This window comes from Euphorbia lathyris, chromosome 5 (assembly GCF_963576675.1).
Source record: "Euphorbia lathyris chromosome 5, ddEupLath1.1, whole genome shotgun sequence".
In the NCBI taxonomy this organism is placed as follows: domain Eukaryota; kingdom Viridiplantae; phylum Streptophyta; class Magnoliopsida; order Malpighiales; family Euphorbiaceae; genus Euphorbia; species Euphorbia lathyris.
In genome coordinates this window covers 85,813,875-85,829,826 of record NC_088914.1, presented here as the reverse complement: position 1 = coordinate 85,829,826, position 15,952 = coordinate 85,813,875, and the positions used below count along the sequence as shown (strand labels likewise).

Here is a 15,952-nt window from a genome sequence, read left to right as displayed (position 1 = left end):
TGTGTGGATTGAGATGATGTCAAAGGAATTGTGGATACCTTTCACAGTAAGGGGACCGATAAACTACAAAATAAGTGGGTTTTAACGATATTTTTCTAGCAACAGTTTTGTAAATCCCCCTAATTGGTACACACATGTATAAATTTACTTTTTAAGAAATCGGTAATAAATCAAATTTAGATATATTTGATATGGGAAAACAAAAGACGCATCATGTTTGTGGAACACAAGGGAAAACAAATCCAATCTGACGCGCAAGATCGAATCCACCTTTGAAGTTCAAATTCAATGTTTTTGACTTAGTTGCATTCGATTAGAGATGCGAAGAGATTGAATCCATCAAACCACTGTTAGTGTCTGGTAGTAATAAATTTCATTGTTGAAGGGCTCAATATCCTTCATTAATATTTTTTCCCCTTTTACTCGCGCTGCTCACTGTCTAGTTATTGTGATTATTCGATATTACGTGATATGATAGGTACACTATGCCTAATCATAGTTGTAGACTTTTGAGTGTTTGCTCGAGAATTGATACCTCTCATTACACATAAGGGAATAATGCCTTGATTTTTAGTGTTCCACTTATGGTAAAAACTACGGAACCAGAAGCCCATGACAAGAAGTCAAATCAAGGCATTCCATTTATGGTAAAAACTCAGAAGACCCTGATAGTTATAAATCTCTCTCCATCATCCAAATAAGAAAAGACACGGACTATAAGACTATGGAGTCAGAATTCAGAAGAAGATCGTTGGACGTGCTTCTCAATGATCGATAGAAATGGTAACTTACCTTAAATGGCTAAATTGGCACAGAGGTCAAGCAAGACAAAAGGACAGAAGATCTTTGTTCACAACGGCTCTCTTCAATTCAAATGGACAAGTTTGAAGGCTGCACCAATAAAAGCCAACCTCAAGCCTCATTTTTCACACTTGATCTTCATGCGAAAAAGAGACAAAGCCTACAAGTGAAAAAAAGAGCAAATTTTCATACACAACCAATGTAACACCATGGTCCAATATCATGTAGATATTGTCCGTGCTAGCCCAAATCCAACACCTTGGGCCGCACGGCTTTAAAACGCGTCTGCATGTATTGGATTCACACCTTACTAATAAGCCTCAATCAATCCCTCTCCATTTTCGATGTGGGATTCATTTCATCCCCGAACCACATATCGTACGTGGAGAGTCGGCTCTAATATCAATTGTCACACCCTGCCAATATCTACATGGTATTGGACCAGCGTGTTACAACCAATTTCTTATTTATGTAATCAAAATAGAGAGAGATTAGTTCATTTGATTTTCATATCAGAATCCTTTTTATTATAGAACCAAAAGCTTTGTTATTACTTCGGTTATATGTAAGTAACAAGAGAGTGATAGTTGACTAATTGTAGTAAAGGACGATACTTTACTTGATCTCTATCTATTGTGCAAAAGGTTTGTGCTCTACCTGTGAAAGAGTTAAATTAATAGATTAAAACTCATAAGATGGAATTATGAGGACTAGATGTAGGCAGAAAGCTGAATCAGTATAAATCTGCTGAGTAACTTCTTTCCTCTACTTTGTCTTATTACTTCTGAAAATTACATGCTCTGAATATTTATCTCACATTAATCACTCTGGATATTTTATCTACAACATATATTATTAATCCTAAGGATCTTCATAAGCACTATTAAAAGGGCAATCCTCTAAGAGCAAGTGTCAGAAGCAGAATCAAGCTCAGTAGACTGATAACTCAATAGCATGAACTTGCCTAAATTTGGGATATGTTTTGGTCTGGCTGCATAACTTAATTCATTTGCCGCTTTTTTTATTTTCAGACAACAACGACAGTTATATACACATTGTGTCACTGATGATTACATACCGTTTCCATTAAAATCATGTTTCCTTGGGATGATAGACGTGTATCACCATAACGCCACATGTAATTTGAGATTGTTTGCATTTAAATTTTCAGATGACATAAATTTATTATAGTGTCCTAAAAAATATTTAGACAACACGAAAATAAAAGCATGTCATATATCTTGTGCCATGTTAAAGGGAAATGGCGTAGTTTCTGAGTGTACCAGATCTAATACATTTTCCACTCCAAAAGGTGAGGAACTCTGGAAAGCAACTCTAATTTATTTTTGGGCCAGACAGTTAGCACATTTATTCAAATGAACATGATCCAATCGAGTCAAAATATTTTTCTTGGCCAGATGTGTTATACCTTTCTCCGGCATGTGCGCGAGACATTTATCCTATAATTCAATTGCGCTTTCATTCTCTGTTGCGTTAATCGCTTCCTTGGAGAGCTTTGTCTATATCAGATACAATCTTGGGTACTTTCAATCTCTTGCAACCACCATCAAACCTTTGGTGAGCTTCCATTGGCCATTACTAGTATTGTAAAAGTCGTTAGGCGCTAGTCGCGCGGACAAGACCTCCAAAGATTAATCGGGGATTAATCGAAGATTAATCGGTGATTAATCGGATTTGTATTTTTCTATTTTTTAGATTTATATTAAATAAATATTATATAAACATATTTCAAATATAAATTATACTGTCTAAAAATAATAATAATAAATATTATACAATAGAAAAATATATTTATTTATTTTAAATAAATAATAAGATAGTTATTAGTTAATACTAATTACTTATATTATTTATATTATTTTTTACTAATTGTAATTTATAAATTGGGTCGATTTTAACACTTGCCGCTTTTTTTATAATTGTAACTTAATTCATTTGCCGCTTTTTTTATAATTGTAACTTAATTCATTTGCCGCTTTTTATTTTATTTTAAGACAACAACGACAGTTATATATACATCGTGTCACTGATGATTACGTACCGTTTCCATTAAAATCGTGTTTTCTTGGGATGATAGACGTGTGTCACCGTAACGTCACATGTAATTTGAGATTGTTTGCATTTAAACTTTTAGATGACATAAATTTATTATAGTGTCGTAAAAAATATTTAGGCAACACGAAAACAAATATATGTCATATATCTTGTGTCATGTGAAACGGAAATGACTTAGTTTTTGAGTGTGCCAGATCTAATACATTTTCCACTCCATAAGGAGAGGAACACTAGAAAGCAACTCTATATTATTTTTCGTCCAGACAGTTAGCACATTTATTCAAATGAACATGATCCAATCGAGTCAAAATATTTTTCCTGGCCAGTTGTGTTATACCTTTCTTCGGCATGTGCGCGAGACATTTATCCTACAATTCAATTGCACTTTCATTCTCTGTTGCGTTAATGGCTTCCTTGGAGAGCTTTGTCTATATAAGATACAATCTTGAGTACTTTCAATCTCTTGCAACCACCATCAAACCTTTGTGAGCTTCCATTGGCCATTACGGAACGTACTACAGAAATCTTCTTCACCAAGCTTATCTACGGAGATAAGGTTCGGGCGCATGCCTGGAACATGCTTGACAATTTTAATCATTAACTTCATGCCATTCTAAACATGTAGGTGAATGTCACCTTTTTCCATATCACCAAAATCTCCTAGTGTGTAAGATGAGAAAATTTCCCTATGAATAATAGGGCCACTATCAATCACCTAACTAGCCTCCTGGGTTACAAGATTAATAATATGAACATCCTATACAACTAGAAGCTCTAGCTCCTTCCTCTAAAATTCAGAACTAGAACTCTAATTGTGATGTAAAAGTTCCTTGCATCATGTACCTCATCTCTTCGTTTACAATTCCATGTTTGACAAACTCTATAGTAATTTTCCATCTGGTGTGGAGTTTGAAAGTGAAATTCTTAAACTCTCGCACGACTCTGGTAAGGAAACCAGTGTTGGAAAATATTTCATGATCAATCAAATCACAATAAATTATTTATATTCAATTAATTCAAAAAATAATAATTGAACATATCAAGAAATTGATTACAATTATAATGTGAATAACATCAATAAAATAACAATTAAATTAACACTGAGGTTTAGAATAGCCTGTAGATATGTAGATTGAAGCACGCTGAATTGCGCTATCCTTTGAGAGAAAACGGCCTGTCTGCACGGAGTAATTATCAACCACGTCTCTCTCGCAAGATACACTTCAATCTGCTGAAATTCTTATGTGCGACTAAGAATCTTCCGAACCGATTATTCCCAATGCTCAAATGAAAATAATTAAAAATAGAGAAAGAGTATATAGTCTTATATTGACAAAAGCCATAAAAAATAAAGCTTTTTAAACTTCTGTTGATAAAAAAAAACCTCTCTGATCCGTTGAAAGCAAGAGTTTTATTTATAGTAGATTTTCATAACAGTTTTAAGCAAAAGACTTCGAAAATAAGTAGGAGAAAGAATAGGCACTAATCTAAAGAATAGAAACTAACTTTTACTAAGTCAAAATATTATAAATAATAATAATAATAATAATAATAATAATAATAATAAAAAAAGTAATAAAATTTTAATCATTAAAAATTCCAACAACCAGTGCCAGTAAAGCAGTAAGCTTATTTTCAATTTTGAGCCCCATTCTAGAAAGTGGATTCAAAATCCTTGGAAATCATTCAAGTGCTCCGCGAAAGAAGTATGGTCTTGATATTTCATTTGAACCAATTTGGTCTAATAAAATATTATTATTGCCAGTTTTTAGACGTACAATTCCTCAAGCTTATTCCATAATCTTCGTGCATGAGTTTCGCTAGCAATATCATTATTGTCTTAGGCAAGTTGTCAGATAAAGCTGCTGACTTGCTCATGCTTGAAACCCTAGTCCGCATCCATCTTGCCGTCAAGTTTATCCATTCCAAGCACCGATAGATGCATCTTTGTCACATATAGCAGATCTTTCATTTTGTTTTTCCATAGATGGTAATTTGAGCCATTTAGACTGGCCATTTTGCTTACATATTAAATAGGCTCTGATACCTGTTGGTGGAAAAAAAATGAGTATTTCGTAAAAATAAAGACGAGCAAGATAATCAATAAAAATGACATCGAAAATTTAACGTGGTTCATCCTTAATTTGAGGATACGTCCACGACTAATCTCGAGAGTAAATCTTCCACTATAAAATAGCAGTTGTACAAAAAAAAAAAAAAATATATTTCTAGAGAACTTAATTGATCAAAAATAAATCAAAATAATAATCTTACTATTCTAAAATAATTGAATGTTGCCATAAACTTTTAAAGCTAAACGACATATCTCAATATGTATTAATGTCCGATGGAATTTCAATTTATTGATAGAAAATACGTGTCTATCTACTCCACCAAAAGAAAAAACAATTATTTCTATCTTCCTAACATCTCCTGATAATATATTCCTTGCATTATAATTCGTGAAGCTAAAATACTTGACAACAAAGCTCAATATATAGTACTTGACATGTTTTAAAATTAATCAATATTGATAAATATCTCTCTATATATAGGCCATTTTTTAGGATAAGAAAACATAAAAAAAACATATAATTCAATATGGAAATTGAGGAAGCAGAAGCAGTATTAGAAGCTGTGAGTCCAATTGGACAATATTTGAGCAGTTCTATTGTTTCACTTTCAATAATTGCTGTTCTGGAAACTGAAATTCCATTTGATCTCTCGCAAACTATGTCTTTGGTTACAGATGTTTTCCTCCCTATAAATCCACGTTTTTCTTCCATTATGGTACTTTTTTTTTTCTCCCTTCTTTATTATTTCATTTTAAAATTAGACAATACTTTCTCGGTCTCATGAATATATATGGGAAAAAAACATAATTTCTCTTTTTTTTTTTTTAGAAAAAAGTTTAAATAAGGGTAGGTGTGCATAATTTCTCTTTTAACTACATATAACCACCAATTTTCAATGTATCAGTGTTTATTATGGTTTAAAATTTCAAAAAATCCTTGTATTGGATTTTAAGTTAAATTTCAAAAAATAGCTAAGAGTAATTTTTTTATATTATTTTTAGCGTTTTAAATCACATGGGTTGAGATTTCATTTTTGGGTAACTCCAAATATGCCTTTTAAATAATATATAAAAGCTATTCTTTGAGTTTTGAGTTAATTGGTTTCTTAACAGAATGCTCATTCACTTGAACTTTGAAACAGGTTGTAAACAGCAAAGGAGAAAAGCAATGGAAGAAAGTTGAAGTGAATCCTAAAGACCACATAAAAGTACCTATTTTCTCAACTGAAAATTCAACCAAATTATATGATGATTGCCTCGGTGAATACATCTCAAACATATCATTGGAAAATTTCCCAGAAAACAAACCATTATGGGAAATTCATATAATAAATTACCCAACAAAACAAGCTGCTGGAATCATAATATTTAAACTTCATCACTCCCTTGGTGATGGATTTTCTCTAATGGGAGCTCTTCTTTCTTGCTTGAAAAGAGCTGATAATCCTTCTATTCCTTTAACATTTCCTTCTGCCCAAACTCATTCCAATAATAGCCATAGAACAAGGTTGAAGATTGTGCCTAAAATTCTATCTTCAATGTACTATACTATATCAGATTTATGTTCAAGTATTGCAATTAGCTCTGGATTTGTTGAAGATGATATATCTCCTATAAGATCTGGGCATCATGGAGTGGAATTTCTGCCTACTACTTCAATTGCAATTTCTTTCTCTCTTGATTCTGTCAAACAAATCAAGACAAAGCTTGGAGTGGTAAGTTCGACCTATATATCTCTTAATATTTAGTTCACACCTAGGGCTCGGGGGCCGGAGCCCCCGGCCACCGGCTCCACCCTTGAGTATTGGTTCATTTGTCCCCTGTAGCCCCTTAAAATTAGTATTATTGACTCTATGCAGTAGTATTTCAATATTTAAAGGTAGATGAGATGCTTAAGGATACATACTTCTATTTTAGAGGTCCCTATGTTCAATTCTCTCTAACCTCGTTTTCTTTTACAATTTTTTATTTATTTTTGGAGGCTAAAAATTTTTTGCCTAGCACAACTAAATTTAGACCCCCAAATCTAAATTCCTTGCTCCGCCACTGTGTGGATGAAAAGAATGGCCCCTGTTTCTTTTTGACTAATTCGTGCAGTGTGTGAGTATTTCAACACATCCTGTGGTTCAGCGTATTTTCAGTCCTCACGGCGTGTCAAACATACCATACCGTGTGACTGACCTAGGCCGTAATCTATTTTGTATTTCTGCTTTTGTTCTAATAGCTAATCTGCCAGTATTTATTAACTTTCTTGTCCTTACTCTATTTACTATAGTTTGTGTTACTTTTATTTATAATTTTTTTTAGCCCTAATGCTTTAGGTTATGTTAAATGTATCTTTTATCAATTTAAAATGTATCTTTTAGGTTCTATCCAATAAGATTATTTCCTTCGAATTAAGTTTGAGAATAGTAACAATCTTTTTTACTCTACTATTAAAACTAACATATAGTTATTGATCCGTATCAATTTCAAACTCATCCTACTATATGTTTGATGACAGACAATAAATGATGTAGTAACGGGTACACTTTTTTTGGGAACTCGATTGTACATGGAAGCAATGAGTAAAGGATCGGGAAAGGCACGAGCTAGATCGTTAGTATTGCTAAATACTAGGATGTTTTGTGGATATAAATCTGTTGAAGAAATGGTTAAACCTAATGCTGAGTTACCATGGGGCAACCACTTCACCTTCTTGTCTGTTCCAATTCCAAAGTTGAATGGTTCTCAATCTCAAGATCCTCTTCAGTTCATTTGGAAAGTCAGAAAAAATATTCAGAGGAAGAGAAGCTCTCTTTCTGTTTTTCTCACTGCAAAATACCTTCAAATGCTTAGAAAATTCAGAGGTCCAGAGGTACTATTCTCCATCTTTCAATTCAATATATTAACTTTTGGATTAATTATAATTGTATACAGAGTTAAGCCTCATGGTTACTATGAAAGTTAGCTATGTACTAGACCGAGGGCCGGTACTGATAATTCATGGGCCCTACGCGGAATAATAAAGGGAAAATGATGTAGCGCGGAATCCACTGAGAGTTTTAAACCGTAAACTCACAAAGGCTAACAACTTATCTAGCTAAACTAGAAGGAGTGGATCCTAATTCATGGACTAAATCCATAGGAATAGTGAAATCCCCATTGTTGAAGGTGAAAACCTTAACAAACTTCACAAAGAAGAAGATATATATTTGATTTCATAAAAGTTGAACAATACAAAGAGAAAGAGATGAATTTATATCATCTCAAAAAACCTAAATGTTAAATTACATAAAAGGGTAAAGAGTTTAGCTAATTAAACATAAAGATAAAAGGGTAGATGGGGTAAAGGTGAGTGGAGGGGTGTCTTTTGGAAGTGGGGAAGGAGCTGAGGGACCAAATGTGTAAATAATAAGGGAGCTGAAGTAAGGAGCAAGTTTGCTGAAAGTGGAGATACGCCCTGCGTGTCCAACAGTACGCCCTGCGTGTCCAATAGTACGCCCTGCGTGTCCAACAGTACGCCCTGCGTGTCTTGGCTGATGAGCTCTTCTCAGGATCAGACACTCAAATACGCAGGACGTGCCCAACAGTACGCCCTGCGTGTTTTGGCTGCTGACTCTTCTCTGGATCATTCCTTTTTACACGCGGGGTTTTCTTCCTTTCTCTTGCTCCGGATTCACACTCCGTGTGTCCTCTCTTACGCCCCGCGTCCAGGGACAAGATGCCCTCATCATTCTCCTCTTCTTCAAAAGAGTTGGACCCCAACTCAACTATAGAACAAGACTTGTGCTCGGTAGGGGTTAGCCGCTCCCTATATTGTCGGCTTCTCCTTCTCTTTATGAACTCTCCCCACATCCCAACTTGTGTCTTGTCCCCGGTGCTCATCCCCCGTAATACTCGCCACAATCTCCGACCGACTTCGAACGGGATATCTCGACGGAGTTGATCAAACCAATCCCCCACAATGTCTTGGAAGCTCCTCCACACTCCCACGACATGTCTAACCGACCAACCCCGGATCTCCTCTTTGTCCACTTCACAAACATGGACATTAATCACAACTTTATTCCGCTCATAGCCAACATCAAATGGGATGTCCCGACGACACTTGTCAACCCACTTCGCGGTGATCCCAAGAGCACTTGTATCGGCTCCTTCTTTGTGTTGGGTCAACAATCTCGCGGCTTCTCGAGTCGCCTCATCACTAACTTGGCCACTATCCCGCCATTCTTGAATCTCTTCCATTATCTCTACATCATCCGGATGGCCATTCCTATTCACCACATACCCTTTGAAGCTCAATCTCTTCATCATCACATCACTCCTCATTGACTCCTCGTAGGGTTGACGTCCCCTCAACAAACATAACATATATCCCAACACATGCATCTCAATCAAGAACAAAATATCAAGTTCCAAATTTACCAAGTGGAAGGCTCGGTTCATTCCTAGTGTGCATGTGCTAGGAATCTCATTTCTTCCTAGAGGTGTCACAACATACTCTTTATCCATTTCCTTTAAGCTCAAATGATCATGAGGAAGACATAGCATACGACCTCTCGGATCCCATGCAATGTCACGTGGTATCTTCCCCAAAGGTAGAATGCCCCGTGGTTGTCCGTTGAAGGACACATACTTTCCATCTTCGGACGTTGGTTCCACGTCACCACCTTCCTCCATTCCCTTCCGGAATTCTCGCTCATAATAGTCAAGCTCATCATCAATAATGATTTCAATGTCGAAGTTCCCTTCTCCATCAATCTCCTCTCCTAGCTCATCTTCTTCTTGACCATACGGAATTTCACTTCCCTCTTCGTTCCCAATCCGCCTCTTCCCACGACCTATCGTTTCCATTTGCTTCCCTCGATAGCTCAAGCCGACTAACTCACGTGCTAAGCCGCTTGACTCAAAAGACTTACTACCACCCAATATGGTAGAACCACCAACATCTCTCCCATCTCCATAGTCATCAATCTCCACACATAATGTGATTTCCTCATGCTCCTCAAAGAGATTAATAAGCCCCAAGCCATTCTTCCCCTCCTCAAGAATAATACCCCCACCTACAAACAACCTCTCCTCCTCATCCACAAATGACTCTAAATCCTTCTCCACAAGTTCATTATCAATAATTTCACAAGAAGAATTTAAATCCATTTCATCCCCACAAACAACATCACCAACATCTTCCATAGCAATAGGAATATCCAAAACTTCAACATTAGAGATTGGAAGCTTAGGAGTTACCTTTACCACATTTGATGGAGAAAAGATTAGTGATGGATCTTTAGGAGGGACCTCCATGGTAGGTTGAGAAGGTTTTCGGTATTCTTGCTTGAGACTCTCTACGGATGTCGCCATCTCTCTCATTAGCCCGTTCATCACCCGAAAATCCTCTTTAAAACCCGCATGATGCCTTCTCATGGTGGCGTTGAGTCTCTCCAACATTTTGATGGTTTCTTCATATCTTGGAGATAAGTTTGGTTGAACCATAGTCGAAAGAAGTCTCCGTTCAAGGAAAACGATCGGCTCTGATACCAAATGATGTAGCGCGGAATCCACTGAGAGTTTTAAACCGTAAACTCACAAAGGCTAACAACTTATCTAGCTAAACTAGAAGGAGTGGATCCTAATTCATGGACTAAATCCATAGGAATAGTGAAATCCCCATTGTTGAAGGTGAAAACCTTAACAAACTTCACAAGGAAGAAGATATATATTTGATTTCATAAAAGTTGAACAATACAAAGAGAAAGAGATGAATTTATATCATCTCAAAAAACCTAAATGTTAAATTACATAAAAGGGTAAAGAGTTTAGCTAATTAAACATAAAGATAAAAGGGTAGATGGGGTAAAGGTGAGTGGAGGGGTGTCTTTTGGAAGTGGGGAAGGAGCTGAGGGACCAAATGTGTAAATAATAAGGGAGCTGAAGTAAGGAGCAAGTTTGCTGAAAGTGGAGATACGCCCTGCGTGTCCAACAGTACGCCCTGCGTGTCCAATAGTACGCCCTGCGTGTCCAACAGTACGCCCTGCGTGTCTTGGCTGATGAGCTCTTCTCAGGATCAGACACTCAAATACGCAGGACGTGCCCAACAGTACGCCCTGCGTGTTTTGGCTGCTGACTCTTCTCCGGATCATTCCTTTTTACACGCGGGGTTTTCTTCCTTTCTCTTGCTCCGGATTCACGCTCCGCGTGTCCTCTCTTACGCCCCGCGTCCAGGGACAAGATGCCCTCATCAGAAAATTACACAGAAATTCATATTCTAAACTATTTACACTATGTCAAGTCATAATTTTGAATTATATCAAACTAGTAAAATCAGTACTTTTTAATATATTTTAAGGATTAGAATTTATAAATTAAAAGTCTAGAATATATTTTCTAGGGTTTATGATTTATGAATTGGAGTTTAGATTTTTTTAAATTATGATATAAAAGCATAATATTTAAAGAATAATGACATATTAAGAATTAAGTTCGGTGATATGACTTAGTTGTAATTTTTTACTTAATTATGATATTCATGTATTTGACCCAATAATAAATAAGGGTCTTTTAATAAAAATATTTTACTCAAAAAATATTTAAAATAAATTTCAGTACATAATAAACAAAAAAAATATTTCATTAATTCCTTATTTATCTACATATTAAATCTATTTGGTAAAAATTTAAATCAATTACCACATGTATATATCACATGTCCAAAATTGCGCCATTTGGCAAAAAATAACAAAATTAACAAAATCGAATAATTTTTCATCCAAGTTAAATGTCACTTATAGAAATAGTTTCAGGGAAAAATGTTGCAAAATGGTATGAAATTTTTTTGCATACCACAGAGGCCAAATAAGAGTTTAACTCTTAAATTAACCTTCAATCTTTATTCAAAATATCAATTGGACCTCTTTTAAGTTTAAAATATTAATTATTTGATCCTTTAAAACCTAAATAATTTTTAGGGCTTTTTACATGAATATCACAATTGGTTACAAAATTACAATTAAATCATATCATCAAAATTACTTTTCAATATATTATTATTTTTCATATATAAGAAATAAAGTATGATTTTATATTCAAATTTAGACTCCAATTCATAAATTCTAAACCTTAGTAAATATATTCTAAACTCTTAATTTATAAGTCCTCATCTCTGCAGGAGGGTTCTAAGGGATGATGGGGGTGCTTGGCTGTCTGGGTTTGTTCATAATCTGGGTATGGATTCTTCCTTTTCGGCTGAACTTTGGGGGATTTTTTCTGGCCTAAGATTGGCCAAGAGTTTGGGGTTGAATAAATTGCTTGTAGAATCTGACAACCTCGAGGCCATCAAAATGATATCCGATAAGAATTCTATTTGTCTAAATAGCCATAATTTAATCAAAGGTATTAGAAGGCTTTGTTCTTCCTTTGACTTCATCAGTTTCAGCCATGTCTTCAGAGAGCAAAACTGGGTAGCGGATCGTTTGGCGGCTGATAGGCATGAGCGGATGTTGGGCGTCACTACCTTATCTTCTCCTCCTGATTATTTATCTTCTCTTCTTTTAGAAGATGTTATGGGGGTTAGCTTCCATAGGCTAATCTCATGTTAACTTCTTTGGTTTTTTTGGTTTTTTTGGTTTTTTGTTTTCTTTCCTGTTCCTACCAAAAAAGAAAATTTATGGGCTGGGATGGGATGGGTTGGACCTACCCAGACATTCTACGTAATTACCTTGTCAGCTCGCACTATATATATATATTATAAGGGCCAAATGGGTTTGGGTTTTACGAACGAGTTTGGATGGGCTAGACATACAAGCGGGGTCATGAATTATGAAAATAAAACTCGATTAATTTATTTATTTTTTTGATGTTTTGAAAATGAAGTGGAAATTGTGAATCAAGTTTTTAACACTCTTCTTTTTTTTTTTATTGTAGGCTGTATCAAAATTTTTGCATGGGACATTAAAATACACCAGTATGGGGATCTCCAATTTAATGGGGCCAATAGAACATATGACTTTAACTAATCATCCGATTAGCGGCTTCTATTTTCTTATCAATGGTCCACCACAGGTAAAATCAAAATATTAGTTCGATCAATGGTTCGAATCTTAACAACTTTATTAATTGGTGAAATTTTAAAATATGGCAAAACATATGCATATTGCACGCACTTCAAATTAATGGATTTGTGTATGGGGTGTTTAGAGATTATACAAAAAGTTATTCTTGAGTTTTAACTTCAACTATCAACTTGACCTAAATCGTCAGTAGCTTAATTTTTATTCATTTATTAACAAATGTGGAATTTTCAGAGTCTGAAGATCGGACTGGTGAGTTACATGGATAAGCTTAGGGTTGCTGCTGCTATAGAGAAGGACTTCATTGATGCACAAAAGTTCAAATTCTATTCGGAAAAAGCCTTTAATATCATCTTTAAAGCTGCAATTGGAACTTCTTCGACACAAGTTTAAATGACTTTTGATTATTATGAATATGAATATCAAATATAATAAATTATTGATTATGTCCTCACCCTTTTTTAGGTGAGGACACTTCCTTATGGTGAGAACACTCAAAACTACGTAGTTTTGAGTAGGAAAATTAAAAAAAAAACGTTGCTGCTTATAGAGGGGTTCAAACCTTGGACTCCTGAGCCAATTGCTTTTCTTATATATTATGCCGCACGCTGCTTAATATATCATTGCCCTTTTAGCTTCTATTGTTTAATATTTGATACATGCACTTATTAATATCGATTAAATATGCATAATAATAAATTATTAATATGAAAAAAAAGAAATGTGCATAATAATGAATTATTAATAGAAAAAAAAAATCCAAGAACATGCTCTAATTTCTTATTTATATAATTTCTCTATATTTTTGTAATTTATATTTTAAAATTTTAAGGACGATGTTGTAAATATTGTTACATGGTAAAAACTATGCTTACTTGACAAAGTAAGCCTTACTTTGTGTGTTTTCACCATTGGATTAATTTTACACTCCATTATCCAACGGTGAAAACACACCAAGTAATGGTACTTTGTCAAAAACAAAGTAACCATAGAAGGCATCATTGTTACATATGTTCTAAACTTTATAATTTGTGTTTTAAAAATTAAGTATAATGTTTTAAAAAAATAGTAAATATATGGACCATTTTTGCATTTGTTCTATAATATAATTTATAACTCATATTCTAAATAACATAACGTATGTTCTAAAAAACATAACGTATGTTCTAAAGTTTATATTTTGTGTTCCAAAAATTAAGTATAATGTTATAAAAAAATCAGTAGATATCTCGATCGTTTTTTCATTTGTTCTATAATATAATTTATAACTTATGTTCGAAAAACCATAATACATGTTCTAAAAAACATAACTTATGTTCTAAAAAATATGTCGTATGTTCTAAACTTCATAGTTCGTGTTTTAAAAGTTAAAATATATGTTCTAACGTTTTTTTAAAAAAATATATAGTTTGTGTTCCAAAAATTAAGTATAATGTTCTAAAAAAAATCAGTAGATATCTGGATCGTTTTTTCATTTGTTCTTTAATATAATTTATAACTCATGTTCGAAAAAACATAACACATGTTCTAAAAAACATATCGTATGTTCTAAAAAATATGTCGTACGTTCTAAACTTCATAGTTCGTGTTTTAAAAGTTAAAATATATGTTCTAACGTATGTTTTAAAAAATATACTTTCTTATATAACATAAATTACAAAAATATAAAGAAATTAAATAAATAAGAAATTAGAGCATGTTCTTAGATTTTAGAATCACAAATACATCACTCAAGTTTTCTTTACAAATTTATGTAATGAGCATTACATAAATAATAGACATGAATCCTCATTACGACTAACTCTTTCATTTTGTTATTAATACTTATTATGCACAATTCTTATTAAACGATAAAACAAAAAAAACTAGAAAACATTAAAAATGAAAAAAAAAACGTTAAAACTTGAAAATACGAAAAACGAAAAACTCGAAAAACGTGATGAAATATTTCCTTCACGGTTTTTTTTTTGTTTTTCGTCTTTTTTATTGCATTTTTTCAAGTTTTTCGTGTTTTTTGTTTTTCTCATTTTTCATTCTATTAATAATTCATTATTATGCACATTTCTTTTTTTTCTATTAATAATTCATTATTATGCATATTTAATCGATATTAATAAGTGCATGCATCAAATATTAAACAATAGAAGCTACTAGTACAATGTTATATTAAGCAGCGCGTGTGATATAATGAACAAGAGAAGTAATTGTCTTAGTGGTAAGTAGGGTGGAGTGTAGATAGGAGAACCCAAGTTAATCACCGGTTTAAGTTTTTTATTTCATTATTTTTTTATTACCAACAAAAAAAAAACAATTAATTCCTTTTCTCTTTCTTGTAGAGTTCATCTTCTATTAGAGTTCCAACAAGTTAATTCGTTTCTCTTCCTTTTAAAGTTCATCTTTTTATCTGTTTCTCTCTCCACTCTTTCCAGATTATTCATTTTCTTTTTGAATTCTCTTCTTCGCACTGTGTTTTCTTTGTCTGGCTTCTTCTTCAATATAAGTTTTCCTTATTTGGCCTCTCTTCTTCATCTTTTCGCTCCATTATCTTCTTCGTCTGGCTTTTTCTTCTTCTGTATAAATTGTGTTTTGATTGTTTTAATTAAGAATATATCCTTTCTATCTGGTTGCTTGATTATTTCATTTGTTTTGATTTCATTTGTTTTGAGTTTCCAGTACAGATTTATGTTATTCATTGGTTGGAAGTTCACTGGCTTCTCTTTGCTGTGGTGATTAACAAAATTCAGAACTTGGGGACCATATGGGCCGTTGGATGGAAGAGTTGCAACATATTTTGATGCTGACCCATTGAAGATTTAGCTTCAATGGGAAATAAGAAAATCTCCCAAACCCCTAAAACTAGTTTTAAATCCCCTAAATTGAGATTTCCATATTCTTAGCACTGCTATTTTGGTGAATATTAAGTTCTGAGATTTTCTATTTTCATATTTGGGAA

At 33.8% G+C, this 15,952-nt stretch overlaps 1 protein-coding gene across 1 annotated transcript; it reads left to right on the top strand.

The window, feature by feature from the left end:
- Positions 1 to 5,461: 5,461 nt before the first annotated feature.
- On the top strand, positions 5,462 to 13,566 carry LOC136230461 (wax ester synthase/diacylglycerol acyltransferase 4-like). The gene is made up of 5 exons (XM_066019524.1): positions 5,462 to 5,667; positions 6,094 to 6,666; positions 7,455 to 7,808; positions 12,854 to 12,991; positions 13,234 to 13,566. Exons 1-5 carry the CDS (start codon positions 5,479 to 5,481, stop codon positions 13,390 to 13,392), a joined length of 1,413 nt encoding a protein of 470 aa, XP_065875596.1. The 5' UTR covers positions 5,462 to 5,478; the 3' UTR covers positions 13,393 to 13,566.
- Positions 13,567 to 15,952: the final 2,386 nt, after the last annotated feature.

Excerpts from the sequence above, each read along its gene's own strand:
- LOC136230461 (XM_066019524.1), top strand. The coding sequence starts at position 5,479 with ATGGAAATTGAGGAAGCAGAAGCAGTATTAGAAGCTGTGAGTCCAATT. Across the intron at positions 6,667-7,454 it reads TCAAGACAAAGCTTGGAGTG|ACAATAAATGATGTAGTAAC; the intron begins GTAAGTTCGACC and ends GTTTGATGACAG. Across the intron at positions 7,809-12,853 it reads GAAAATTCAGAGGTCCAGAG|GCTGTATCAAAATTTTTGCA; the intron begins GTACTATTCTCC and ends TTTTTATTGTAG.